At 43.2% G+C, this 27,073-nt stretch overlaps 1 protein-coding gene across 3 annotated transcripts in view; it reads right to left on the reverse strand.

The window, feature by feature from the left end:
- Positions 1 to 27,073, reverse strand: part of LOC138265631 (ephrin type-A receptor 3-like) — a 451,343-nt gene that overhangs the window by 323,389 nt on the left and 100,881 nt on the right. For all 3 annotated transcript variants that reach the window (XM_069213518.1, XM_069213517.1, XM_069213519.1), the window contains exon 2: positions 16,037 to 16,101. In XM_069213518.1, the coding sequence (XP_069069619.1) occupies positions 16,037 to 16,101 (65 nt within the window). The remainder of the gene's footprint in view (positions 1 to 16,036; positions 16,102 to 27,073) is intronic.

Here is a 27,073-nt window from a genome sequence, read left to right on the forward strand (position 1 = left end):
TTGGACCTGGATGTCATCAGCCTTCCAGAAGGAAGACTTAGTGACAGACAAGTAGACAAACCACCCCCCTAGACACTTGCTTTTGTTCAACAACAGAAACTGCAGTCCCCTTGCTAAGAAGGTCGTAACTGAATTTCTTGGGGAAGCCCTGTCTCCAACCTCACTCACTTCATTGTCGGGTCTCCCTCCACTAGCCACAGAGATATAGACAATACACTCTAACTGCTTGTCCCATCCTTCTGGTGTCATGCTAACGCAGGAGCATATATAGGGGGTTATTCTAACTTTGGAGGAGTGTTAATCCGTCCCAAAAGTGACGGTAAAGTGACGGATATACCACCAGCCGTATTACGAGTTCCATAGGATATAATGGACTCGTAATACGGCTGGTGGTAAATCCGTCACTTTTCCGTCACTTTTGGGACGGATTAACACCTCCTCCAAAGTTAGAATAACCCCCATAATGTATACTCACTGTGCCTACACTAATGGAATCATAAGGTTCTAGGTTTCACATATTAGAAAACCTTTGTATAGGAGGGATCAGTAGACCGCACTCCCTATGACACATAGAAAAGGTCTGGTCACCCAAACATTAAAAAAACACAGTATACTGCCTCCACTGCTTTATGTGATTTACCAAGGGCAGGGACAGTAGTCCTATGACCACGATGGGGACACTCTGGGTGCCTACTCTTGGTTACAGAACAGGTTCTTGACCTCACATTTCCAGGGACAGGCCTGGGCCTCTGCGCACACTAAATTAGTGGGATGCCAGGGCCAAACAAAAGTCAGGATGATAGTTTCAATCAGGTAAGGGATACATATCTGTTTACCAGGCATTGGACATTCCCATCCCAACAACCCTGAAATTGAACCGGAATTTTAAATGGAAGTTTCTCCACATTGCCAACATTATGTAGACCATTATGCAGAGCTTGTTAGGATGTCTGATTGGAATGTACTGGTGTATAACCTCACTCAGGAGATATCAGGAGTACTGCACTGTTATGTACAACAATAGTGGTAAAGGAATTGGAATGTACTGCTTTGTGTGAACAAGGTGGTGAAACGAAATTAACTGACTATCTGATATTAGCATGATGGACAAAGAAGTGGACTATATTATTTTATGTAAGTCTACTGAGAAAATTATTAATTCTGCAGCACCTTTTAGTGCATATAGACTGCAACAAAGTAATTGTGCACAAAGGGTGTAGAGTTCTCTATGACAGTCTATAAACATGCAGCAGACTGCAGGACTGTATTAGAATATCTAAGAATGAACTTTTATTGACTAGGTAAAGGAACACGAGCTTAGTGTACTCACTTAGTGTACTCTTACTATGTAAGAGCATGAATTATGTATCAATAACTAACATCTATGGTTGCTGCCGGAGGATAAATGAATAGATTATATGAGCATGGAAGAAGCAGCACTGAAATGTGGATCTGTGAAGAAGCTTTTATAGCAAGACGTCCACCACAATCCAGATCATTAATTACACTGTCTTCAATCCTTAATTTGTGAGTGATAGGCTAAACATTGGGGGTATTGTTGTCTTGTTTTGCTTCCTTTGAACTAATTAGAATAACACATGTGAACTCGATGATTTATAGTTGAAAAGTGAAGTACTAAAGAAGGTGTCAGCAATGGTCTTCAGTGAGGTGAGCACCATAAATTGGAAGGAGGATGAATTTAGCCCAACAATGCAGGAGATTGAGATTAACTGTTTTTATTTATATGAGGGGTGGTGTGTTAACTTGTGCTCTTATGCATGAGCATGAAGATGGATAACTCTCAGTGGAGCTTTTTCCATTGGTGCTCCAGGACTACGCGCCCCTGCTTTGTTATACCAAGAGTGAATAATAATCTGTTATTCTCTCTTGGTATAACAGGAAAATGCTGTCTAGCAGCAGCCTAAGACACCCCAGCTAGAGAGAATGTCTGATGTACGGCACAGGCGCACAAAGGCGCCTGCACTGTAGTGTGGTTAGTTTTACGTATTCATTGCGCTTTAGCTTCAGGCTTTAGGCCTTTGTGCACTTTGCCCTGAATATATTTTATTCATTTGCTGACAGCTTAGAGCCTCTGTGCACTTTGCTCTACATGCTTTTTATTAGGCTTCGTACTGTTATTTTTCAAATAGCCAGTTCTACGGTGTTTTTTTTATTCATATCACACTGTTTTGCCTACTTCGGCACTGGAGTTCTCCATAACATATTTACTCTGTGCTTCAGTCAAGGATACAGTCTGGTACATTGCCGATAGACGTGGTAAGAGTTTAGACTTGGCATTCCTGTGTAGGGACATTTTGTGATCACGATGACATGTTAGTTATAAAATCACTTCCTTGTCCCAATACACGCAGAGGGAGATTCCGACCAGGGAACCACAACTAGACGCTGACTGCCTCGTTGCAGATGCTGAACCAAGATCACAGGTCTGTGCTCAGGTATGAGGGCTGATGTCTCCACAGTGATTCTAATAGGCAAGCTAGAAGCTTAACATGCTGTGCTCTAAATAGAACAAGCAGAGGGAGAGTAGAAACTGTTAGACAATATGATAGCTTTGTTCTTATGTTTTACTCTCCTGGTGACTATTTCAATCCTACTGTGTTGTATCGTTCTGGTTATTGCGGCTCACGCCTTAATATCTAAAATACAGTTGTTTTATTAAAACATAATATCAAACTTATACTGTCTTTGTCATTTGTATATGAGATCATATTGGAAATAAGAGAGTTGGTTTGGATCTGAGTAACCACGAATTCCCTGAGAAGTTCCAAAGATTTCATGCGCTCGGCTGCCCAATCATTCCTTCCACATGGGAGAAATGAGGCACTGCTAGTTAGCCGTAGCAAAAACCGGATTTAGGGTGACAGAGTTCTTTACACGTGGGTCAGACTCAGTCCCCCACACCGTTATAGATCCTGCTACCTAGAAATCCAGTAGTCTCGTTTAGAATAATGAGAGCCCACGCGACATGGCGCCGTCAACGTTTGGTCTTTCTCTAATGATTAGGTACGACTGACTCTCTTGGTCTCATATATATTTTGACTCCTCGGTTCGGTATACGGAGACGTCCGTGGGGCTGAGGGTTTCCGCCGCCACGGCATAGGTGCCTCCTGTTGCTTAGTGGTTGGTTGTTCAAGCTTGAACTTTGAAAGGAAAAACCCCGGTATTGGTGTGCCTTCTCTGACCTGAAGCCGTTTTTTATAAAATGGCGAATCCTAATGTAGTGAACATAGCAATTAATATGCGACATCCGTACACGGGACATCTGTTGACACATGGACTGGCAGTCCAGGTGGGTCCAGTCACTTTTGTGGTGGACGCCCATGCAGCCTATAGAACTGAACTTTTTTATTCTTGGGTTGGATTTCCAGCAGTGGATGGGGGAACAAATACTTTTCACGAATACACAGTTGCGAATGTCCCTGGACAATACAGGGCTTACGCTTATTTAGAAATACCTCTATCTTATCAAGAACACCATAATTGGCTTGATAGCGCCCTCCCACAGTCAGTAGCACAAGTTAGGTTAGGTCCACTGAGTAATGATGGTCCTACCTGGCCTTTATTGGCTACATATACACCACATCCTGCGGTTGCTCAATTGGCAGTGGTTGAAGTTCGTCGTTTATATACAGAATTAACGGCTACATATTGACGATTAGTTCAGTTTGTCATGCAGACACTAAATACGAATGCAGCGCGTGTTGCTCCAGCGCACCCACAGGCTGTGGTTCCGGGTATTAATCCGGCCACTGTGCACTCAGTTATGGGTAAAGTACCGGCTAAACGAGAGGAGACTCCGTTTTGGCTGGCACAAAAAATTAATACGCTGGAAGCAGTATTTCCCCATACGGGACCTCAGGATAAACATAGAATTTTGACGATGTGTTTGCCGTACGGGATGGTTCCTCCAGTGGACCTTTGTAATACCTGGGGCACGGTGTTTGCCGCGCTCTACACTACGGCGCACGGTACACCGACATTAGCTAATTTACCGGACGTACTTAAACAGATTCAGGATGAATATGGGGCTGCCCCTGCCTTGGATTTGGGCATGCAGTTGCTGGGCAATTTTGCCACAGTTTCTTCTATTATTTTGAGTAATCTCAAAGGAGAGGCAGTAGCACTAGCAGTGCGAATGCGTCTTCGGGATGTTCCGCTGCTTAATCAGGAGCGGGAGCTTCCGAGAATAATAGCGGAAACATATTCTAGTATTGGTCGTGATAGCCTGGGGGCTAGACCACAAAAACCCCAGTTACAGGGTAAAAATAATAAAGACAATGCTAAACAGCAACAACCTGAGGGTTCGAAAAAGCGCTGGGAAAAGAAACAGCAAACACCTAAGAAAGATGGTGGGCAGTCTCCGCAACCGGAGACCCCACAGAATAAGTATAATCTCAGGAATAGGGATACTTTGAGGACGCCTGATAGATATCAATATACTGATACACGCCAATCTCGTTCCTTTCAGGACTCCTCGGAAAAGAGAAGTGAGAGAGGTGGGCGGTCAGAGAGGAGGACGGAGTACGTGAAACCGAGACAGGATTCACAACGCTCAGCGGAGGTTTCTATTAAACAAGAAGAGAAACCGCTGCAACAGAAACAGCAATTTAAGAAGAAGAAAGTGGCAGCTGTCTCAGTCAGACATGCCGCTCAAGAAGAGAGTTCTCTTGACGAACAAGACATGGGCGTTAGCACTGTTAGACAGCGCGGCAGAGGTCACAATAGTTTGCCGGAGTCTTCTAGAGCATCTGGAGGTGAAAGCAACTGATGACTTCATACAAGTCGAGACGGCGGATATGCGAGTCTCTGATCCTGATAGAGTATATGAAGTGACTCTGCGATTGGAAGGGGACATTGACCGTATTATAAACGCCATTTTTTGGGACCATGTGGTAAAATCATATGATGTTCTGCTGGCCGAACAAGATTGGCCACCTGACTTTGTTCGCGACTGTCCGGATGGGGAGGAGGTTATTACACCTTCCTTCTCACCACTTGTTCCGAGAGAACTCGCGGAGTCCTATAGTAAATCATGGGCTCTAGCACAGGCTCCCGCCTTGTATAGAAATAACGTGGGGTGGGACAGAAAATCACCTTATCATGTAATTCCAATAAAAGGCGAACCTCAGCCACAACCGCAGTATCCTATCAAATTTGAAGCTAGGGCATCGGTTAGAAAAATTCTTACACAATTGGAGTATCAGGGTGTAATTGAGCCCTGTGTCTCGCCGATGAATAATCCCTTGTTTCCGGTAGCTAAACCGGACCATTCATATAGGATAGTGGTGGATTACCGACATTTGAATAGTCATACACGCACGTATGCAATACAGAATTCACACAGCGCAGCGCTTATGAATAATATAGTGCGTAAAAAATACAAGACAACATTGGATATCTCGAATGGATTTTTCTGCCAGAATATAGCGCCCGAGAGTCGGGACTATACCTGTTTCAGTGCGTTTGGCTCTCAGAAAAAAATTTGTCGTTTGCCTCAGGGGTATAAGAATAGCCCAGGACTGTTTTCGGCTCGTGTAACTGAAATGCTGCATGAGTTCGACCCTGAAGCGTTATCATATGTCGATGACATATATCTGACAGATGATGAGATTCTGCAACATCTAAGGCGTGTATCACGCATTGTTGTAGGGTTTGCTGATATTGGCTATAAGTTTAATTTTAAGAAGTCAAAGATTGCCTTCCTCAGCGTCATTTTCCTGGGATATGAGTTGTCGAGTGAGGGCAAGAGCCTAGCGCCACATTTTTGGGAGAAATGTGCTTTATTGCAGCCTCCTAATACGGTTCGGAAGCTCCAGTCCTTGTTGGGGTTTCTGAATTTTGGCAGAACTTACATTCCTGAATATGCGACGCGTATAAAGCCCTTATACGAGTTGATTAGCCCGAATTTTTCGAGTAGATTTTGGACGATTGAACATACACACATACTACGAGAATTACAGAGTGATCTCTTAGCAGTTAAACACTTACACACACGGGACAATAAGACACATTTAGTCATCAGGGTGATACCTGGGGCTGTTGGGTTTACTTATGTCACCTTTAATGAGGGGGAGACAGTCCCGATTGCATACAAGTCTCACTTGTATTCTGCTGCAGAGCAACGTTTTGCACAAACTGAGAAAATTCTCACTGCAGTACAGATGGCTGTTATTAAAGAAAGACCGCTGGCCCAGGGTCAACGCATTGTTGTCGTTTCCCCAATTCCGGCCTTAGAGGCAGTTACTAAAGCGAGTGTTCCAAATTCGAAAGCTTTACACCCGCGATGGATACAATGGGCTACGTCTTTGACAGCCACTGATGTAGATTATGTATTTGACCCTAAACTGCAGACTCAAGAATTTCTTCAATATGAAATTGAATACCCTGTTCCTGCTGGTACGTTGCCTATTGACCAATATCAAGTGGTCATGTATACCGATGGCTCTGCGCAATCAGCGGTTGGTACTAAACAACAGTATTCTGCTGCATGTGCGATGGTGAGCGGCACTATGGAGGGGGAAGTGTTCTGCCCCGACATACTTATACTAAAACCTTGGGAGATTGCACGGCACAGCTGGCTGAGCTCAAAGCTCTATTGTTAGCGTTGGAGCACGCGGATCCGGCGCTTTTAACCTTGCTGGTCTGTGACTCCTACTACTGTGTGCAGTCTTTCAACGAATATTTACACTATTGGAAGATAAATGGGTTCAGAGATTCTAAAGGCAACACCATTAAACATAGAATGTTGTGGGGTAAGGTTGCGGATCTGAAGGAAACGCTTCCTAATGTCCATGTTGTACATACACTTGGACACCAGCGCGTTGGAATACACGTTGCTGGGAATACTTTGGCTGATGATGCCGCGAAATCGGCAGTGGCTGTCGCCACTGTGGCCGCAGTGACTCGTTCGAGTTCCAAACCAGACACAGAAATTTCGGCTGCCATAAAGGCTACGGCTGCTGGCACGCCCTTTCCTAAAGGATTCCCTTCAAAATATAGTTAATGCTTGAATGGTGCGCTGAATGCTACTGTTACAATTTCAGGCATTGGTGTACGTGAAATTCCCAATAAAATTGAGAGACCTCGATTAATTTCTGCAGCACATGAGGGGGTGGCTTCTGCACATGCTGGTGTGGCTGCCACGATTTCACTTTTACAGGCTCGTTACTGGTGGCCTGGTCTCTATAAAGAGACAAAGCAATATGTCCTTTGTTGTGACGTTTGTCAACAAATTAAAGCATCGTCGGCTAGACGCCCGCAGCAGACGCCCCTTCTGATTTCAAATAAACCTTTACAGTGTGTGTACTTGGATCATTGTGGTCCGCTGACACCAGATAGTGCATACAAATATATATTGGTTGCTGTAGATTCGTGCTCCAGATTTGTATGGGTATGGCCACAACGTTCGGCTGACGCTCGCACTGTTATTAAAGATTTGCGCATCTTTGTAGATATATTTGCAGTTGCAGCTTTTCATTCGGACCAGGGCCCTGCTTTTGCCTCTAAGGCATTCAGGGACACTATGGCTTTGTTGGGGGTCCAACTCCAATTCTCGTCTCCATTTCATCCCGAGGGAAATTCTGTCGTGGAGCGTTTAAATCGTGATTTAAAGCAGTCCTTAACGGCCAGAGTTATAGGTACGGGTCGTGGTTGGATAGCCCACCTATATGGAGTACAGAGAGCACTTAATAACTTGCCTAGAAGGTCACTGGGGGGTCGTACTTCATCTGAGTGCCTGTTTGGAACACGAATGTATGTTCCTGATCTAGATGGTCCTGGTGTGGAGGCGGCAGATACGCCCTTAGACATAAATGATTGTGTCACTGTTTTGCAGGATTTACAACAATTCCGTGAAGATAACTCTTCTGCCAGTGCTGCCTCCTCAGGAATTAAGGATGAGCCAGTAACACCTACTGGTTGGATACCCAGGATTGGGGATCTGGTGCGTGAAAAGGTCGCAGTTAAAAAAGAATTTGCTCCTTCTTATCGAGAACCTGTCCCTGTGTTAGGGGTGAGCGGCACGAGAACTGTGATTTTACCACCGCTGCGAGGGTCCAAAGGAAATCGCTTTGTTTCCATTGATAATGTCAAGTTACAACATGTGGCCGATTCTGCACAGCAGACCAAGAGGGACACCCAGTAGTTCCGGAATCCCTCTCACTACTGGGAAGGAAGTCCCGCTGCAGGTGATTTTCACCGACACTGTTTCCTCTCCGAGCTTGGGGAGGGTGGATGATGATCTTGCGATTGTTCCACCGACGGCGATTAATATGGAATCTTGTGATCAAATTGCTGTACGTTCTACTGACGTTTCTGAACATGTGGTTTATAACGTGCCACGGCGAGAGCCTCCATCTGCTTCTTTGTTCACAGTTGCACCTTTTGCTAGAACTGCTTCTGGCTGCTTCAACGACGCTGATAATGATGTGTCCGGCTCCTCGTCCTCGATGTCTTCTGTCCACGGTCCACGACGGCTGCTGGGTTGGCTTAAACGCACATATTTTGTTTTTCCTTGGAACTATTTTTGGCTGTTTTTGGCCTTGATGACTATTTTATTATGGTTGGGATTTGTGGTTACTTTTTTTCTGATAATACATGGTCATTTTCTTCCTGATCGATCTGACATTGAGCACGTGGAGACTGTGTTAAAACCGCATTTTTCGTCTCATATGGTTCGAAGAGACTTGTCCACAGTAAACATTTCTGCTATACCAGTTCCGGATGGAATTGTGTGGGATAAAGTAATGTTTGATATATATGGTCCCACTGAATTGATTCAAATACCGTATGTCCTCAAATTATCAATGAATGATATTGTAATACCTGGCATTGTTTCTGATGATTGGGATGTGAAGACAGTAGATTCTATGCTAACGGATTTGCAATATTATACTGTCTATGACGATGATGATGCTTACCAGTTTAGAGATAATCATGGTGACATGTTTTGTTACAACTATTATGGACACCACTTTATTCATAAAGCTAGTAGCCCCAAGTCCATGTTTAATTATGTGCAATGGGAACATTGCTCGACTCCTCCACAAGGGAGTTCAAAAACGTATTATGATAAATTTGCATATTTTTCTGGGCATGATCCACGTGATGCTAAGTCCTACTATTTTAAAGTTGCACCGTATTCTAATAAGCAAATGTTATTGACCGATACTAAATTACTGTATTCCAATTTGTTTGTATCTAAACTTTCGGTCGAGGGATATGAATACTGGTTTAAAACTGTTGACTTTAAAAGTGTTTGGGGTTCGAAAAATTGGCAAATGCGAGGCAGGGACACGTTATTTAGAGCATGTATTATCCCTGTGCAGATGATTTTCCTCAATGACACAGTGCAACAGACTAGCTGTTTGGGCTTAGTGACGATTAGGGAGTTGACTTTGCCTAGTATACCTGTCCCTTCTAAATTAAAAAATTGGCAGCACTATGTGAATGCTACTTTCAGTGACTTTACACATTGGGTCCAGAATGGTACGCTTAACACTTCATCGTTACATTCAGGCGGGTGGTTATTATGGCCTGTAGACACTAATATGTGTCATCAACGTTTTGTCACCTCTTCAGGGGGGTTCAGGACTAGTAGGGCAGACCCTTGTTATGTTTCACCAGAACATGCTGATATAATAACTACATACAGTGTGGGGAAGCTTTGTCAGCAATGGTTGAAGTCATCCACGCTGGATGCAGTTAAGTCACATCTCACGTTACTGTCTAATGATACTGATTTACAAGATTTTTTGTCAGGTCCCAAAGTACCACGGAAGAAAAGGTTCTTATACGAGGTTTATAATGAGATTTGGAAGCTTTCACAACAAGAGGCTGCAGCCCGGTTGAGGCAGATTGATCAAGAAAATCTGATGCAGACTTTGTCTGTTGTTGATAATGGCATGCATACCCTTTCTGACCGTGTTTACACGATTGACAGCATTGTTTCCTCTGCCATTGACATTATTAAATCGGACATGTCTTCTTTATATCATGGGCAGAGTCAGACGCGGTCCATCATGCAGCTGGGTTGGACTCTTCAGACCTTGAAGGCGGGTCGCGTTCCATGGCAGCACGTTCGTGCCAGAGAGATCTTTATCTCTTTTAATTTGACTCGTCAACAACAACTGATGGCTAAAAAGGAAGCAACATATGTTATGTTAAATATTGAGAAATTAGAGAAACTGCCTTTCACGGTGGCTGAGATTCCGTCAGCTGAATGGTTGATTCATGGGGTTATTAAATTGCCTATCTCTACTTTGCAATTTACTTCGTGTTTGAAGCACATTCCGGAGGGTAGATATGAACTATTGGGAGACAGTTACATACACGAGGTGTGGGACCTTCCCTTTCAGTACAGATGTGTTAATGGTTTGAAGGAGGTTTTTCTTAGCGGCAGCGAATGCGAAGCTTCTGTCAGCCATTCAATGGTTTGTAAACAGCTGTCCTTGCACGGGGCGTGTAACGCTTCGATTGCTAACTTAGCTTGTTATCTGAAGGGAGTTTCAGTCCCGGTTATTAAAAACACTTTCCAGGTGCTTTCTAACGGCAGTTACATTGTTCTTAACAGCGAACGCTGCTGTGGCATGCGTGCCGGAATAGTTTACATCATCGTTGTCAACAAGGCCGTTACGTGCTGCGGGAATGTGTTGTTTCCCCCCACTCAAATTAGGGAGGTAGCGGACATCTGGCCTCATATTGCTACTTCCAAGGTTGATTTCGACAAGTTGAGTCGGCTAAAAGCTTTATTGTTTCAAAAGCATGTGGCTCTTACATCTGCTAGCGAGACCTACGCACTTCAGGTGGCAAGGTCATCGGCGGAGATACAGTCCCTTTTGAATACTAACTTTCCGAATCACTTCGGTGAACTTGTGGGACGTATATTTAAGGCATCCAGCACTGCTGGTATTGCACATTTTTTCAAAGTCGTTGGTGTTGGTTTTGCTCATACCTTCTCTTCCATATTCGGTTTGATACCTTCGGCTATAGATTCTATTTTCGGAAGCATTTTTGGGGGTTTCCCGATTACTTTGGCTTTATTGGCTGGAGTCTTGCTGTTGTTGCTATTTTTTCGCAATGGCTGTCCCGTCATGCCGAGATCCTGTATTGCTGCTCCCGTCAGCGCAGCTGTGTCGTGAACGCATGATGCAGCATTTTGGAGCGACACTCCTGGGACATTTGGAGTGCGACTGGTCTCTGTCATTCAGACCGGTTTTGGATTGTGTGCAACCCGTGTTTCGATGCCTTTGGTGCTCGTTTGAACATGCACTGGCTCTCTGTCTCTCATTGCAGCGCCCTCCAATGGTCGATACTGATCTGTTGGTGTTCCCGATTAGGGCTCATTCCCAGACTTGTGCACTACGGATGCGCTTGCTTCGTGAGGCAGTTTATGAGATTCCCTTCCTGGAGGAAGATGGTATTGTCTCTTTCATAGGCCCTGCACGGGGTGCCGCCCTGAATGGTTTTGGGGCTTTGGATCACACCTGCTCCTTGGTACTTTGTGGCGTGGATCTTCCGATATTGACATATATCGAAGTGGAGGCACTCCTGCATTCTATTGCTTCTATCTGACGATTGGATTTTTACGAAATTGACACTATATTGAATTTGGCTTTATGATCACATGTTACCTAAATTTATGACTTTGTTGTCTTCTCACCTTGTCGAAATAATTGTTTTAGGTATTGTTTATATTTAGGGCATCCTTTTATATTATTGGAACCACTTGCTACCGACAAGGGGAGGGTGTAGTGTGGTTAGTTTTACGTATTCATTGCGCTTTAGCTTCAGGCTTTAGGCCTTTGTGCACTTTGCCCTGAATATATTTTATTCATTTGCTGACAGCTTAGAGCCCCTGTGCACTTTGCTCTACATGCTTTTTATTAGGCTTCGTACTGTTATTTTTCAAATAGCCAGTTCTACGGTGTTGTTTTTTATTCATATCACACTGTTTTGCCTACTTCGGCACTGGAGTTCTCCATAACATATTTACTCTGTGCTTCAGTCAAGGATACAGTCTGGTACATTGCCGATAGACGTGGTAAGAGTTTAGACTTGGCATTCCTGCGTAGGGACATTTTGTGATCACGATGACATGTTAGTTATAAAATCACTTCCTTGTCCCAATATACGCAGAGGGAGATTCCGACCAGGGAACCACAACTAGACGCTGACTGCCTCGTTGCAGATGCTGAACCAAGATCACAGGTCTGTGCTCAGGTATGAGGGCTGATGTCTCCACAGTGATTCTAATAGGCAAGCTAGAAGCTTAACATGCTGTGCTCTAAATAGAACAAGCAGAGGGAGAGTAGAAACTGTTAGACAATATGATAGCTTTGTTCTTATGTTTTACTCTCCTGGTGACTATTTCAATCCTACTGTGTTGTATCGTTCTGGTTATTGCGGCTCACGCCTTAATATCTAAAATACAGTTGTTTTATTAAAACATAATATAAAACTTATACTGTCTTTGTCATTTGTATATGAGATCATATTGGAAATAAGAGAGTTGGTTTGGATCTGAGTAACCACGACTTCCCTGAGAAGTTCCAAAGATGTCATGCGCTCGGCTGCCCAATCATTCCTTCCACAGGGGAGAAATGAGGCACTGCTAGTTAGCCGTAGCAAAAACCGGATTTAGGGTGACAGAGTTCTTTACACGTGGGTCAGACTCAGTCCCCCACACCGTTATAGATCCTGCTACCTAGAAATCCAGTAGTCTCATTTAGAATAAGGAGAGCCCACGCGACAGCACCATCCATCAGAGATTATCGAAGGGTGGGGAACCCCTCAGCCCTCGCCTCAGACCCCTGGCTTACCTCGGTGCCTCCCATACAGGGACATGGTAAAGCACCACAGATAAAGGTAGCCACGGGCATTGAAGGCTTAAGCCCTGCAGTCCCTGTGGCTACATGACACTCAGCCAGTCACCCCACACTTTCCCATCTCATCACAGAGTTGGGAAAGGGTGGGCTGAATGAGCAGAGACTGAAAACACGAATCTGTGACTGCGCATGTCTTTGGTTTCAGTTTCTAGTGTCTGAAGCAAAAAAGAAGCATCAGGAGTCCAGATGGGTCCTGCACAGACAGCCAGGTAATTAAAAAATGTTTTTAAATACTGTGTATGTAAGTGTGAGAGTGTGTGTCCGTGAGAGAGTGTGTGTATATGTAAGCATGACTGTCTATGAATGTATGTTTGAGTAAAAGTGAGAATGTCAGTGAAGGAGTGAGTCAAAATGAAGATAATGAGTGATAAGTAGAGTGAGTACAATTGAGAATGAATGAGTGAGGGAGAATGACAACGAGTGTAATTGAATGTTATTGTGGGTGAGACTAAGTGAGTCAGGTCTGAGTGAGTCAGTGAATCAGAATGAGTGAGGCAGAGTGAGTCAGTGGGAGAGTGAAGGAGACTGAATGAGTGAGACTGATTGTGTCTAAGTGAGTCTGAGTCAGAATGAGTGAGTCTGAGTGAGTATGAGCGAGTCAGAGTGAATTAGAATGAGTATAACTGAGAGAATCAGTGGGAATGAGTGAGATTGAGAGCAAATGACTGAGGCTGGCTGTGAATGAGTAAGACTGAGTCACAGTGAGACTGAGTGGGTCAGAATGAGTGGGACTGAGTGTAAAGGAGTGAGACTGATTGATTATGAATGAGTCACAGTGAGATTGAATCAGAATAAGTAGGTATGAGTGAACTAGGTAGGATGAATGAGTTGTGAAGAGAATCCATTCAATTGTAGCAAAGGTATTTATGCTCCCCCCTATTTGAAAGTTCACCAAATGCGTATGTTCATCACCTAAGTGCAGGCAGAGGGGTTGCTCTGTTTAATAAGGACGAATCAGGTGAGAGTGATAAACAGGCCCAGAGTGGAAAGCAGAGGCATTGCAGGTCATGAAGCAGTATAAGGGTACAAAAACGTATGCCAAATCAGAGTGCAGAGGTCATGCATTCATGCATAGGGTGCAGAGTTAACTCAGGTTATGATGAATGCCTTATTTGGTGCTGACCTCAATGGAGGGCAACATATTTGTAGACAAGATGATGTAGCAATGTTGCAGGTCGTGTCGGAGGGCAGACCTAATGCATCCAGGGATTGGGGCAGAGCTGATACAGGACAGACGAGAGCAAAGGTAATGCCACTGAATTGATTAAAAAACAGCAGAATGCAGAAAAAACAAGCTTCAGTGTTTGATCGCGACTGACCTTGCTGTATATTTGATACAAGCCTTTCACTATGGAAATGAATTTTAAGGTAGATGCTGGCTAGCACTCACACATATGCAGCAGATACTCATTTCAGACCTTAGTCCTTGCTAGAATAATAATCATTTGAGTGGCCTCATGTTAAGCCTGTGATGGTTGATCTGCTTTTTTTTAGATCGCTAGAACCTTGCGCTATCTGGTTGTGAATGAACTGTTGTGAACTGACAGTGGGCTTAGAGCCTGCCCATTGCTTACCATTGAGTGGCTTTATTGTTACTCTAATTAGTTTGCTTTTTGTTGCCTTGTGTGGGCCTGCTGCCCTCTTCTGTGCCTATCCTCCCCATTTAGCATAGCCTCTTTACTTGTGTCCTTCGACTGCTTACTTTTCGGGAACTACATTTTTTTAATTTCGATTAGGGCCTCAATGAGAGTGCATGTGTTTTCCGGCTTTCTCCCTCATGTACCTCTCTTCCCCCTTCATCGCGCACTGTGTTGCTCTCTCTAGTCCATGTACTTCACCCCTCATCCCTCGGTGTTGGGCTTGCCCTCATGTGCTTCTCTCCATGTTGCTTTCTCGTTTCTGTAATTCTCCTTCGAGTATTGTTTTTTCCTGCTCTCACCTGCTCCCCATTGCTCCCCCAAACACACTGCCATCCCATATTGCTGGACCGTATCACTCCCCGCTTACAGTTTCTCTCCTCTACTGTAACCCATGGACTTTATATTTAAAATGTATTTTTTTTTTATTTGTGGAGGGCCGGGCAGAAGATTACCTTAAAAGCACTTTTGTGCTACTTCTTCTTCTGTCTTTTTTTATTTACCAATCCTTCTCAGAATAGTAAATAAAAAATGTCCCTGTGTCATTTTGCAGCTGGGCATGCGTACTCGAGCATATACGTGCTTACAAATTGATACAACATTGAACTTTTTTTTAGCATTTCACCATGCTGCACAGCATTACGCTGATAGTGTAGATCATGGCCAAAATGCATTGGCAAAGTAAAAAGGTCCCAAAAGCCCAACCTGTTGGCTTTGACATTTTTTTTGTTTGGGGACTCCTTCGAATATTTTCTATCTCTGATTCCTTCTTAAATTATGCCCAATCCAAAAAAATGCAAAGCTCTTCCTTTCAGGTTGTTTTGTATGTTAGTGGCACACATCAGTTTCACAACACTCATGACACATTTTCTAATCAAAATAGCATCCCTTGGGAGAATACTACACAAAAAGCACTAACTGCTACAACATTTAAACAATGCACAAATAAAACCCTGTAATCATAGATCATGCAATATTATGTTGGTATAACAATGAACCAGTAGAAAAGGAGGTTCTTCATCTCAAAGGCAGCAGTAGGCATCGTGATTTGTTGTTTCTTGCTTTATAATCTAGTCATCCCTGCCACATAACTAGATGCTCCATTGCTGCATAATCCCAGCGGCTGTGGTTAGGTCATGCTGCTAAAATCTGTATTATACATTTCTACCTTTTCTAGAGTCCTATTGTACTTTCAGGCGGGGTATAGGTGTTCTTCACAGATCTGGGATCCTGTGCCAAACCATTACTTTACCATTCAAGTGCTTTGAGCTCTGACCTTCCTCATCGCCCACATACCCACCAATGTAAACCATTTAAAACGTATTTGTAGACTTTTTTCAAATGGTGAAGAGTGGCATTTTGCTCAGAATTACAATATTAGTGGGCTCTGTATATGAGACGTTTCTCAGGGACAGAGAGTGGATGTATTCATTAACTGACCATTCTGACATGGGTATCATAAAGAAAATGTGGGTTGTTAGACCCCATACTCACCCCCTCAGGCGGATATGCAACCCAGCCCAGGTCTCCAAGGGCAGACATGGAGTCCAGCAGAGTAACTGCAAGAAAAGATGTTGTAATCAAAGATCCTTTCTTAGAAAGTAGGAGTCAGGTGGCCAGTTCACAAAGGGTAGAGGTTGTAGATTTAATTAAAACATTACAGGAAAAGTTACAAGTTAGTTAATGAGGAAACCCAACCAGAAACAGCATCATCTCTGCTCAGCCCACTCTCTCTGTCACACTCCTCCACTCACTCACTAACATCCATGACATCACACTGGCTGAGCAGAGTAAAGAACAATAGATGTGTGCACAGAATGCATCACAAGCATAACAGAGTATAACACAAAAGAGATTTGAAGGTCATCAGAGCCCATAGTTCACCATCAGCAGGAAATCACAGGCTAACTCAAGCCATCTGCACCATTCCCAGCAGCCTGAATAAACCCTTCTTCTTCTAGAATTGCATCCAACAGTCAATGAATGGGAAGTGAAAGACATGTCACAACAGTTTTTAATTATGGCTTCCTTTTACTGCTGCATTATCCTGCTTCAACTGGCCTGGTATCCGGTTGTCCATCTTCTAAGCAAATCAAAACACAAAGCACATGAGTCAACCAGCTCAATGAAGAAGGGCTGGAGGAGGAGTGGGGCAGAGAGATAGACTACAAGGGTGGAGAGGGAGAAAAAGAGATAGAGAGGTAGGGAGGTGTAGCGGGAGAGTGGTATTAAGGCAGAGAAAGGCGATGACATAAAGAGAGGGGTAGAACGACAGAGAAATATAGCAAAATGGAGCGAGATGGGGTGGATATAAGATGGGGATAAAAGAGGGAGGATGATGGAAAGGAGAGGGAGACAAAATGAGAGAAAGTAGCATGGCGTGGACAGAGAGAGAGAGTGAGAAAGCGAGAGAACGGGTAGTCATGTGCTGTCCTAATTTTGTTGGAACAAGAAACTATTGCTCTCGGGAATATTCCCTCAAGGTCACTGATTTCACAAAGCTGGAAATGAACACAGGGCTCAGATTCCTCTTGGAGAAAGCTCAGAAGCACAGGCCTGGTAGGAAATACAAAAGAATCCTAAGAAGTACTAACTATTACAATACATGTAATCCTTAAAGTTGTGGTAACACGTGCTTACCCAAAATCATGACGTAAACCAATAAAAAAAATAATTTAACTGACAGAGGTCTAGAGAGTGAAAGAAGCAAGAAGTGAGGGGACGAACGGAAGAGTAGGAGTTACAAAAGAAGAGAGATAAAGAGAGGAGGGAGAAGACAGAGAAGAACAAGGAAAGATGAAAGCGAGAGAAAGAGATCTATTGGGTGTGGATATAAAAATTTGAACGTTTTGATAGAGTTAATGAATGGAGGAGACACCGGGAATAGTGAGAAGAAGAAGAAGGATAAGGCAGCAAGTGAAAGAATGTAATAGTAACCTAAAGTCAGGTGAGATGAATACAGTGTGGAGAGGGGGTCAGGATGCAAATGGAGGGAGTCAGATATTGGAATAAAAATTAAGCAGAGATAGAAGAGAAAGAGAACAAATGAAGAAATTAACAGAAATAGTTAGGAATTTCTTAAGGATTAGTCAGCGTGCTCGGTGTACACAACAAACATTGTAATTATTTTTGCTTTTTGGGTCACATTCTGAAACCTTAGGCCACTTAAGTGCAACTTTTGTAAATAAATGGGGGTGACATAACCAGATAGCAGGCATACAGAAGTGTTCAGCCTATAAGGAAAGAGATACGAGGTGGGGCAAACTGATGACATAACTGAAGATACAAAGGGGCATATTTATACTTTTTAGTGCAAAACTGCACCAACGCAGTTTTGCACCAAAATGTTTAGCACCGGCTTGCACCATTTCTGAGCACCAGCCGGGTTCCATATTTATGGAATGGTGCAAACTGGTGCAAAGGGTAGGCTAGCGTAAAATAAAATGACGTTAGCCGGTGGGGCTGGCGGTATGGGTAAAGGGGGTTTTGCACCAAAAAATGACGTTAGGCAGGTTAGAGTAAATAAAAAAGTACTCTAACCAGCCTATCGTCTTTTTCTGACGCAAAACCATCCATACCACATGACTTGTGTCTTAGAAAAGACAGGAGTCATGCCCACCACCCCAATGGCCAGCACAGGGGACCAGGGTCCCCTGGGTGTGGCTATTGCACCCAGTGCCTTGTAGGGGGGCAATTTCAGGGCCCCCAATGGCACCTAAAAAACATACTTACCTGTACTTACCTATACTTACCTGGGATGGGGTCCCCCATCCTCAGCTGTCCCTCTGGTGTGGGTGGGTGTGTCCCTGGGGCCTGGTGAGGGCAACTGTGGGCTTATTCCATGGTGTTTTACCATGGAATTACGCCCACAGGTCCCATAACACCTCCCCTGACCCAGGCGTTAAAAAATGGTGCAAAGCATGCTTTGCACCATTATTTGACTACTCTTCCCCCCTGTTTGTGATTTTACCACAGGGATAAATATGGCACTAAGGCCATAGAGTCAGTTTTTTCACGGGAATGCCTACCTTGCATCTCATTGTCGCAAGGTAGGTTTCCACGTCCAAAAAATGACTTTAACTCCATAACTTTGGAGCTAGACGGGTCTAGCGCCAAAGTATAAACATGGAGTTAGTTTTGCACAGAATTTGAAACAAACAAATGAAGCAAATTTGGTGCAAAACAAGTATAAATATGCCCCAAAGAGCGATGACGGACAAAATAGAAATAGGAGAAGGGCGCATTAGAGGATGCATGAAGTGCAAACATTGCATGTATAGTGTTTTAATGACATTGGGGGATTCTGGCAACATAGTAAATCAGAGAAGTTCCACGTGTCACCATAAGCCTGAGAAGGCAAAATAAGAATGCAATGAAAGGTTACCCAGAATGTAGTATTTAAATATAACACAATTATTTTTTGCATTGTTTTTGCAGGGATAATTTTTAATTGCTAGCGCTGGCATAATTCTTGTGAATCAAATGTACAGAAACCAATGGTAATGAAATCAGGCATATTATACCTGGAATATTAACAAAATCTATAAAACACACATTTTTTGCAGCACCAAACAATACGCCAATCATCTTAGCTTTCAATCAGTTGATTATGTGACTAGAAAACCACAAATTTTATATGGGCCAGCTCCTTTAACTTTACCTTGATAAGCTTTGGAAAGTCACAAAAGTAAACCAAATGAGCGAATATTAGGGGTAGCAAGAGATAGCAGCTGCTACCCCTGCTTTGTTCTTTCGTGGTCCTCCTGCTGCCCTTTATAGACCGGGTATCTGGGGGAAATAAGACGGTGACATGAAAAGGACGATATGGGTTTCAACATGAGAACTCATTCTGATTCATTTGGTAACAGAAGTTACTGTGAAAATCAGGATTCAAGGTCAGCTTGTAAACCCTGATCCTTGGACCAAGAGTGTTTATCTCGATGACTAAGGGCTACAAAAAGCAGACAAAAACTAGAAGTAAAATACAATGTAGAATCATTGATTCCTGCATGTTATAATCCCAAAGCCCTATAAAGAAGAGTATCTCTGCCGCTGAAGCTACTGATGCCCCATTAATGGCAACTCCGAGAATGGGAAATACCAGACAGAAAGCATTCTAACTTGTCCTGGGCCCATCAGCGTCACGTTTCCTTCTATAGCATCCATTGCTTGAGCTTCCTGGGCCCCTAACCAAGAAACAGGAGCTGCTGGTTGGACTAAGAGGGCAATAATTGGTCAAGACCCGTCATTCCATCTGGAAAAAAGATGTTGAGAGAGGACTCAATGTCAATGAGATGTTATTTCTTCTACTCCTGGCATTTTGGTGACCTAACGTCCAAGGGAAAGCCAACAATCTTTGACTACAACTAAGAATAGTTAGGGTTTATCCTTCAATATTGAGACTCTTGTGAACAATGCATATAAGACTACAAAATTCCGAAATATTCCAAAAAAGTAGGTCACTTGAGACATCATAGCTTAGAGGACGCCATTTTCTGCTCAGCACGGCTAAAGGAAGGGCATGGGAAATTAAACCATGTGTTCTGTGGAAGGAGCGCCTTCTCAACATGTGCTCATCGTGAATTAAGTTTTCAATCTCTGTTTTATGCGATGGCAGTACTTTTAATTTGCACAGATTTAAGGGCTGTGCCTAACAGTTTGTGCAGACGGCGACGCTCATTTCCTCTTGTAAAGCACGGTTGCTTCGAGCTAATTAGTAAGACAGTAATTCTAAACAACACGGACCTGCTGCATCTGCTTCCTTTAAAATCTCCACGGGTTGCAAATCTCTGCTTTAATGAGAGAATTTTACATGCGTGAAACAGACTTGTGTCTCGCGGAACACGAGGGATTCTCCCTGATTGTCTAGTAATGTCCAGAGTTATAACAATGGCCCCGGATCTCTCTGAAATGAATATACTTACCCAGGACGTGCACACTCATTTTTGTTGTACTAGACACCGTGGCATTTTATTCCATTACCTTTACACTGCCCTCAGACATGGGAAGATCTTTGCTGCTCTTTTGGGAAATTTTGGCTTCCCTGATGTTGATATCTTAGGTAATATCTTGACATGTTCTTACCTTATCCTAGACACAGCTCAAAGGTATCTAAAATGTATCTGAAGGCTATTCCATTATCCTAAATCTCCCGATTATAACGTCAATCATGGCATCCTGGATTGGAATGCCATCTATTTTATGTCTGTGTTAATTCCGTTTTAAATTGTTGGTCTGGCTGAAGAGAGAGGACTAGTTAGACGTGAAGCTAAAGAGAGCATGGAAAATGGCTGATGTTGAGAAGTCTATGTGAATGGCACTAACAATAACCATTTAAGAAAGAGACTTGAGTGTGTGGTTGCAGAACAGATTCTTATTGGCTTCTTATTGCTGTGTTCTGCGGTAGCCTCAGAGAGACTAACATTAGTTGATGGCAAATTACAAAAGGCACTAAACATGCCATATTTATTACCAGTCAATGAGCACTTTCTTGGTAAAATGATTTTTTACTATGAATACGAAACTCTGTGTTCTGTTACTAGCCAGTGTACCCCAATAGTTTAGAACAGAAAATAAGATGTTCCTTGTCATTGCCTATTTCTATGATGGCAGGAAACACATGGTGCAGCAGAGAGACATGAAAAATTCATAGCAATCACACTTCCATGTTTGGTAATAACACTTCTGTGTTTAATAATTTCAGTAAAACATTTGTCCTTGATGATGCAGCATTGGCCTAGGTGAGAAGTGGAAGAGACAGCAATAAATAAGATGAGGCAGTTCTAAATCAGCAGTGGATTTCAATTTGTTCCAGAAGGCAAGTCAACATCCTCCCTGCAAGAAGTTTCCGCTCCAAAAGAAAAAGTCTGGTTGTTCCTGAAGCACTTCACAAAGGGAATAATCCTTTTTTGTGGGCCTTTTGCTGTAAAATGAGTGCTTCCCCTAGTCTGTGCCTTTGGGCTGCTTCTTTACCATGCCTTGTAGAAATCGTGGTCCATACTGTTTGTTATAAACCTGGTGACTTCAATGGCCAGTCTCTCCCTTGTACCCCTTTTACACACGTCCGCTTTGAAAACCACAGGGTAGATGATGCCCAACCACTGATGCTGCTCACTGAGAAATCTGTAGTCTTTCCTTTGAGCCTTTTTTGCACCTCCCTTCCTCATCAACTGCTATTTTCAACTCTTCTCAGTCTAGCTTCTGAACTCCTCTCTCTAATCCTTAGCACACACTCAAAGGTGAATCGTGGTTCGGTTGCATCCACTACCCATTTCAAATCTGTGCACTAAGGTGGAGCTTGCAGCCCGTGCCTTTTCCCAGGTTTCAAAGTCTGAAGGCTGTGGGGCTGAAGGCCAGGCCTTTGCAAGCTCCTTAGAGGCCCATACATTAGAGACGGTTTCCCTTCAGGGCTGAATTATTGGTGGGTGAAAGTAACTTTTATGACTTAAAGACATATGCACAAATAGAACCCAAAAACAAGAAAACGCTCACGCACCAATAGCATGTCCCCATCCGCCTGCGGTCGAACTCGTGGTGAAGACCTAGGGGACTGGCTGCGGCTTCCAGAGCGGTAAATTAGTAGTGTATACTGTAAGTGGGCTCTTTCGTGTCTGCAGTTCCTTTAGTGCACAGGCATTATGAATATCTCATGACTGGAACCTCTGTGGCTCCCATTAGCTTTAATAAATGAGCACTAATGAGTCTGCTCCCCCTAGCAAAGTTGAGCCCACGCTTTGGCGACATGGCCCAGTCGAGGTTGCCCCTGAGCTGGCAGACTGGAGGATGTTAATTTACAGTTTCCAGCTGACCTTCAGCCCCAAGGTCCTCTGGGATACAAGAGTTTAATAAGCTCCATGGCTGCAGGCTAATTGTAGAACAAATCACCTCTTCCACACAAGGTATGAATCACCGGAGGAGAAAGCCTGCCAGGCATTACAGGCTGGAAGAGTGAAATAGAGCTCAGCCATCTTTAGTGCTCCTTGCTTTTCAGTTCAAAACTTTCATTAGCCATTTTTAAATGAAAATGACAATGAAGGCACACATAAACCAAGTGCAAAGGGACTAGAAAATAGCAGTAAATGGAGCACTGAATAAAGAGCTTAGACTTGGGTTTGACAAGTACTTACGCTCTGGCCTAGCCGCAGAGATTCGATTGGGTTTTAAACTACTCCATACCAAAGAAGGTTCTCTTTGAGAATATTTAAAGTAAATTTACTTGTGTGATAACGAATTCACAGATCCTTCCATACAAACGTATACTATGCACTGCAATTCTGTGGCTTATCTGCAAACAAGTGAGCACACTTTAAAGAATTAAAGAAGCCCTGAAAGATATAGCGCCTCAAGTGAGTTACAATTTAAAAACAATAATTGTCTTAATATAACTAAATATGGTAAAACTAATAAAATGCACCCTTAAATAGAATTGACACTAGTACACAGAGACTGAAAGAGTAATCGTGCTGATGAGGTTTAATGGCCTCTCACTATTTGCAAATAGAAGTGCATGCAGCGGTGGCTCCTCCACTAAGGTGGAGGAACGTCGCACCGCCTGCTGTGTAGCATTTAAACACAGAATAATAAAATGGCCATTACCATTTTATTATTCTGTATGTCACCGGCCACAGTGCAAGTATGATGGTGTGGGCGAGGCAGATTTCTGGGGACTGCAGGATGATATCTGCAGGTGCTCAGTGCGCATGTCAGATTGGCCGGCTGTCTATAGCCAGCCTAACCGACATGTGCACTCCACAACCAGCAATCCCAGTGCTGTAAAACAGCCAGGAGATTGCAGGTACAGGCCCCCAGGCTCAAAATGAGCACTGGGTTAGCCTGCACCAACCAATTCCGGAGGTGCTCTCATGCTGGAAATAGCATGAGAGTAGCTCCAGGATTGGTTGACTTGGCATGCACGAAGTTAGCCACCCTCTTTCTCTTTCCTTCTCATCGTCTGGGAGAGGAGAGACACCAGCCAGCAGTATCTCAGCGAGGTTTCTGGCGCCGCGTCCCACCAATTTTTAAAGTTACTAGCCACCCCTTGGTGCATAGTCAGGTATCCCTTTACAAGAACAAATCTGTCCCTTCTGTAAACATGACATTCAGGATTTTAGTCATTGAACATTTGTCTGTAAGGTTTTAAAACAACTAAAAGTTTCCTTCATTCCCTGTTTTAAAACAATACTGTAACATCCGCAAATGAGGCCCTGTCATTTACACTGTCACCTGCAAATTAATACACTGGCTACTGTCTTTTTAACATTTTAAAAGCTTTCAACATTTCAATATTGTTGATCTCAGTAGAGTCAAAAAACTAAAATAAACAAGAATGATGCCTAAACCTATTAAATAATAAAAAATTACTTATAGCTTATGCTCATTCCTGTGAAATTCAAAACTACTGATGCATCTTGATACAAAGATGCCATAGAATATATTGAAAGAAATGCAGTAACTACTATGTGGGGTAGTTCACTTGTGCTATTACAGCCAGTCCTCGCATTTTGGGCCAGATGTAGGTAGCATTTTGCATGGTGCAAACTGCGAAAATCGCAAATTCGGAAATTGCTACATCAGGCCCTTTATCCCGGACAGGCCCTGATCACGAATGGGACAGAGAGTCACAAGAAATGTACTGGATCCGGTAACTACAGACATCGAGCGTAGGCACTAAATAGGGTTCAATATTTGGATTCAGATCTCTGATTTTCCAACCAAGTTAAATCTCTGGAAAGCCCCATCACCACATCAGTAACCCCTTCCCAAAGTAGGGTCCCAGGACACAGCTGCACATAGTCTAATTTTAAACGGGGTGTGTCTACAAGGGTTGCTTTTGGCTTATGGGAGCTCACACTGATGACACTCATCTCTGCCATTTATCAATACAACGTCACCAAGGATGATGGTCACCTCATCACTATTTTCCCTGAACTTACATCCTCCATGGTATACACCCTCAGATAAGATTTTAGAGGTGAAGCAAAACTATAGCTAGAAACTGAAGATGGAGTATCTTGCATTTCCACTTTTGCAAGATGGCAGTGCAATGTGTCAGCTTGCCTCTAGAATGCATGCAAATAGCAGATGATTTGAAAAGCATTGTGTAGTCATAGTAAGTCTCAGGCTAACGTTTGCCACAGATTGACCTGTGATCTCGTAGTCACCTGGAGACTCATTGCAGTTCTCTTTATCCCGGAATGGACAGACTTTTAGAGAAAGCTTCTTCTCAGGTGTCTCTGAGGGTCCAGAAAAAGGTCTGATCTTTCCCTAAATGTAGGTTTTCCATGGCATGTTGGCCATTCCTCCCCACTAACTCTGACCTTGGTGCCCTTGATGCACCCCAGAACATCACTTATTCAAACATCGAGATGCAGAGTTTTCAGTCCCCGGGTGAGCTATGCTCCCATTAGTGTCCTATCTCTTGTAGTGCTCCAACCTTCTTCTGTAATTTCTGTTAATTCAGTATTTCAACTTATTTTTAATTCCCCTAGTATTCTGCTCCAGCATCCCTTATTAAGCATTGTTCCGTTCAGATCCTAAATCTCCCCAGACATAAAATTACTAACTCCTTTCTTATTAATGTATGCTCACTCCTAAAAATGAACTCGAAATTTGCAACTTTGTTGAAAGTCACACCTCAGATATTTTGTTCACAACTGAGACCTGGTTTTGCAGCTCATCCATGCAGTAGTATTCTTCGAGTCCATATCATTATTAGACAAGACTGGCTCAATTTTGCCGAAGGAAGTATTTCCAGTTTTTATCTTCCCGACATTCTTGAACTATTCTCGAAAGTAGCAACATTTCTTCGGCACAATGAATGGTGTTTGTTTCTAAATTCAGCTCTTTTACCTCCTCTACAGGAGCTTTAATTTACCGACCTCTGCATCGAAGAAACAATTTTGCTGGCACAGTATCTAATTGTTTGGCCACTTTCATCCTAAAAGCTGCAAAATGTACAGTTCTAGGTGACCTAAATTTTCACCTAGAAGACAATACTCTCCCAGACTCCACAAATCTTCTAGATTCATTAGCAACCCTAGGCTTCCCACAATTTGTATCCACATTTGCTCATTCGGGTGGTCACACCCTGAACCCAATCTTCACCTGGCATGCTCATATTTTTTCTAAAGCACATCTTCCTCTTGTCTGCTCACACTACTATACGGTCCCTATGCTGATTCTAAACCCATTAAATCCTTCTCACTCTAGACCTGTTAATCCTGGCCTGATAACATGTTATGGGAAAAAGTATCTACAGCTAACCTCTTGGCTGCACTATGTAATCTTCCCTCATTAACTTTTTATAGAGTTGATGTGTTTTGGCAAACCCAGTGCATGGATTTCTTTCACCCTCGATGTATATTCTACACTAAGGTCTACAACAAGAGATAGGAAGGTACAATAACAATGGGCATTAAGTCCATCATTATTCTGGGGTCTCCAGCTAAACCATGCCCTCCTGATATTCTCTCTGTTGTAAAAAAGAAACAGTCTACAACAGTTTTGATGAAAATATGCAACTAGTCTTGCTACACTTCCTACCTCATGGAAAGAGGCCAAACTCATCCCTATAATCAGAAAACCTTTCATCGACCCCACCGCAATGAGTGATATAAGACAAATAACGCTGCCTTTAACTCAAAAGTTCTTGAGAACGTGGTGAATCTTGAGCTAGCCAACTATTTAGAAACCAGCAAAATACTTGACTTCTCTCAATCTGACTTCTGACCCATGCACAACACTAAATCGGCTCTGCTGGCCAGCCCAGAAGGTGTTAGATCTGCATTAGAGTGTGATAGTTGTGCCATACTGGTCCTATTGAATCTAACAGCATGCTTCCATACAGTCTCACATCTTGTCATCCTCACCTGAGTTTCCTCTGCTGACACCTGTAATTAATGTTTGAAAATGTTTCACTTCTTTCTTTTATACCTCTCTCAGTCCATTTCTCTACCCTCCTTTCAGTCTGCTGCTGCCACCATAAGGTATGGTGTTCCCAAAGGATCCACTTGGGTCCCGGACTATTCAACATCTATATCTTCTCTCTCACTTCTCTTGTCTGTGCTCGTGGCTGAAAGATTGCATCTTATGTTGAGAATATGCAGATCCTTGTGCCTGTATCCATCAGCCTCTAGGTGTCTCCAGTTAAGTTCACAAATTGCATGTAGGGAGTGGCCAGGTTGATGAGCTCAAACGTTTTAAGACTTAAGGGAGAAAAGACCAAGTTACCAAGTTATTGGTGTTAGACACTTGATGGCCCTCCTCAATAGGGCAGTCTCACATTCTAACAAAGTTCGGCAAACAACTTGGGTACTTTGTTCAACAACAAATTTTCTTTTGCCCATCAGATCAGTCATGCTGCCGCTATCTGTTTTAAGTTGTTATGAATGCTGCATGAAATTCTTGCACTATTGCCATAGGAACACGTACAACAGTCATGCAGATTCTTGTAGCCTCAAGAATAGACTATGATAATTCTTTGCCCCTTGGAGACCCTCAATATATATGACACTATCTCCAAACCATGCTAAA

This window comes from Pleurodeles waltl, chromosome 11, assembly GCF_031143425.1.
Source record: "Pleurodeles waltl isolate 20211129_DDA chromosome 11, aPleWal1.hap1.20221129, whole genome shotgun sequence".
NCBI classification, from domain to species: domain Eukaryota; kingdom Metazoa; phylum Chordata; class Amphibia; order Caudata; family Salamandridae; genus Pleurodeles; species Pleurodeles waltl.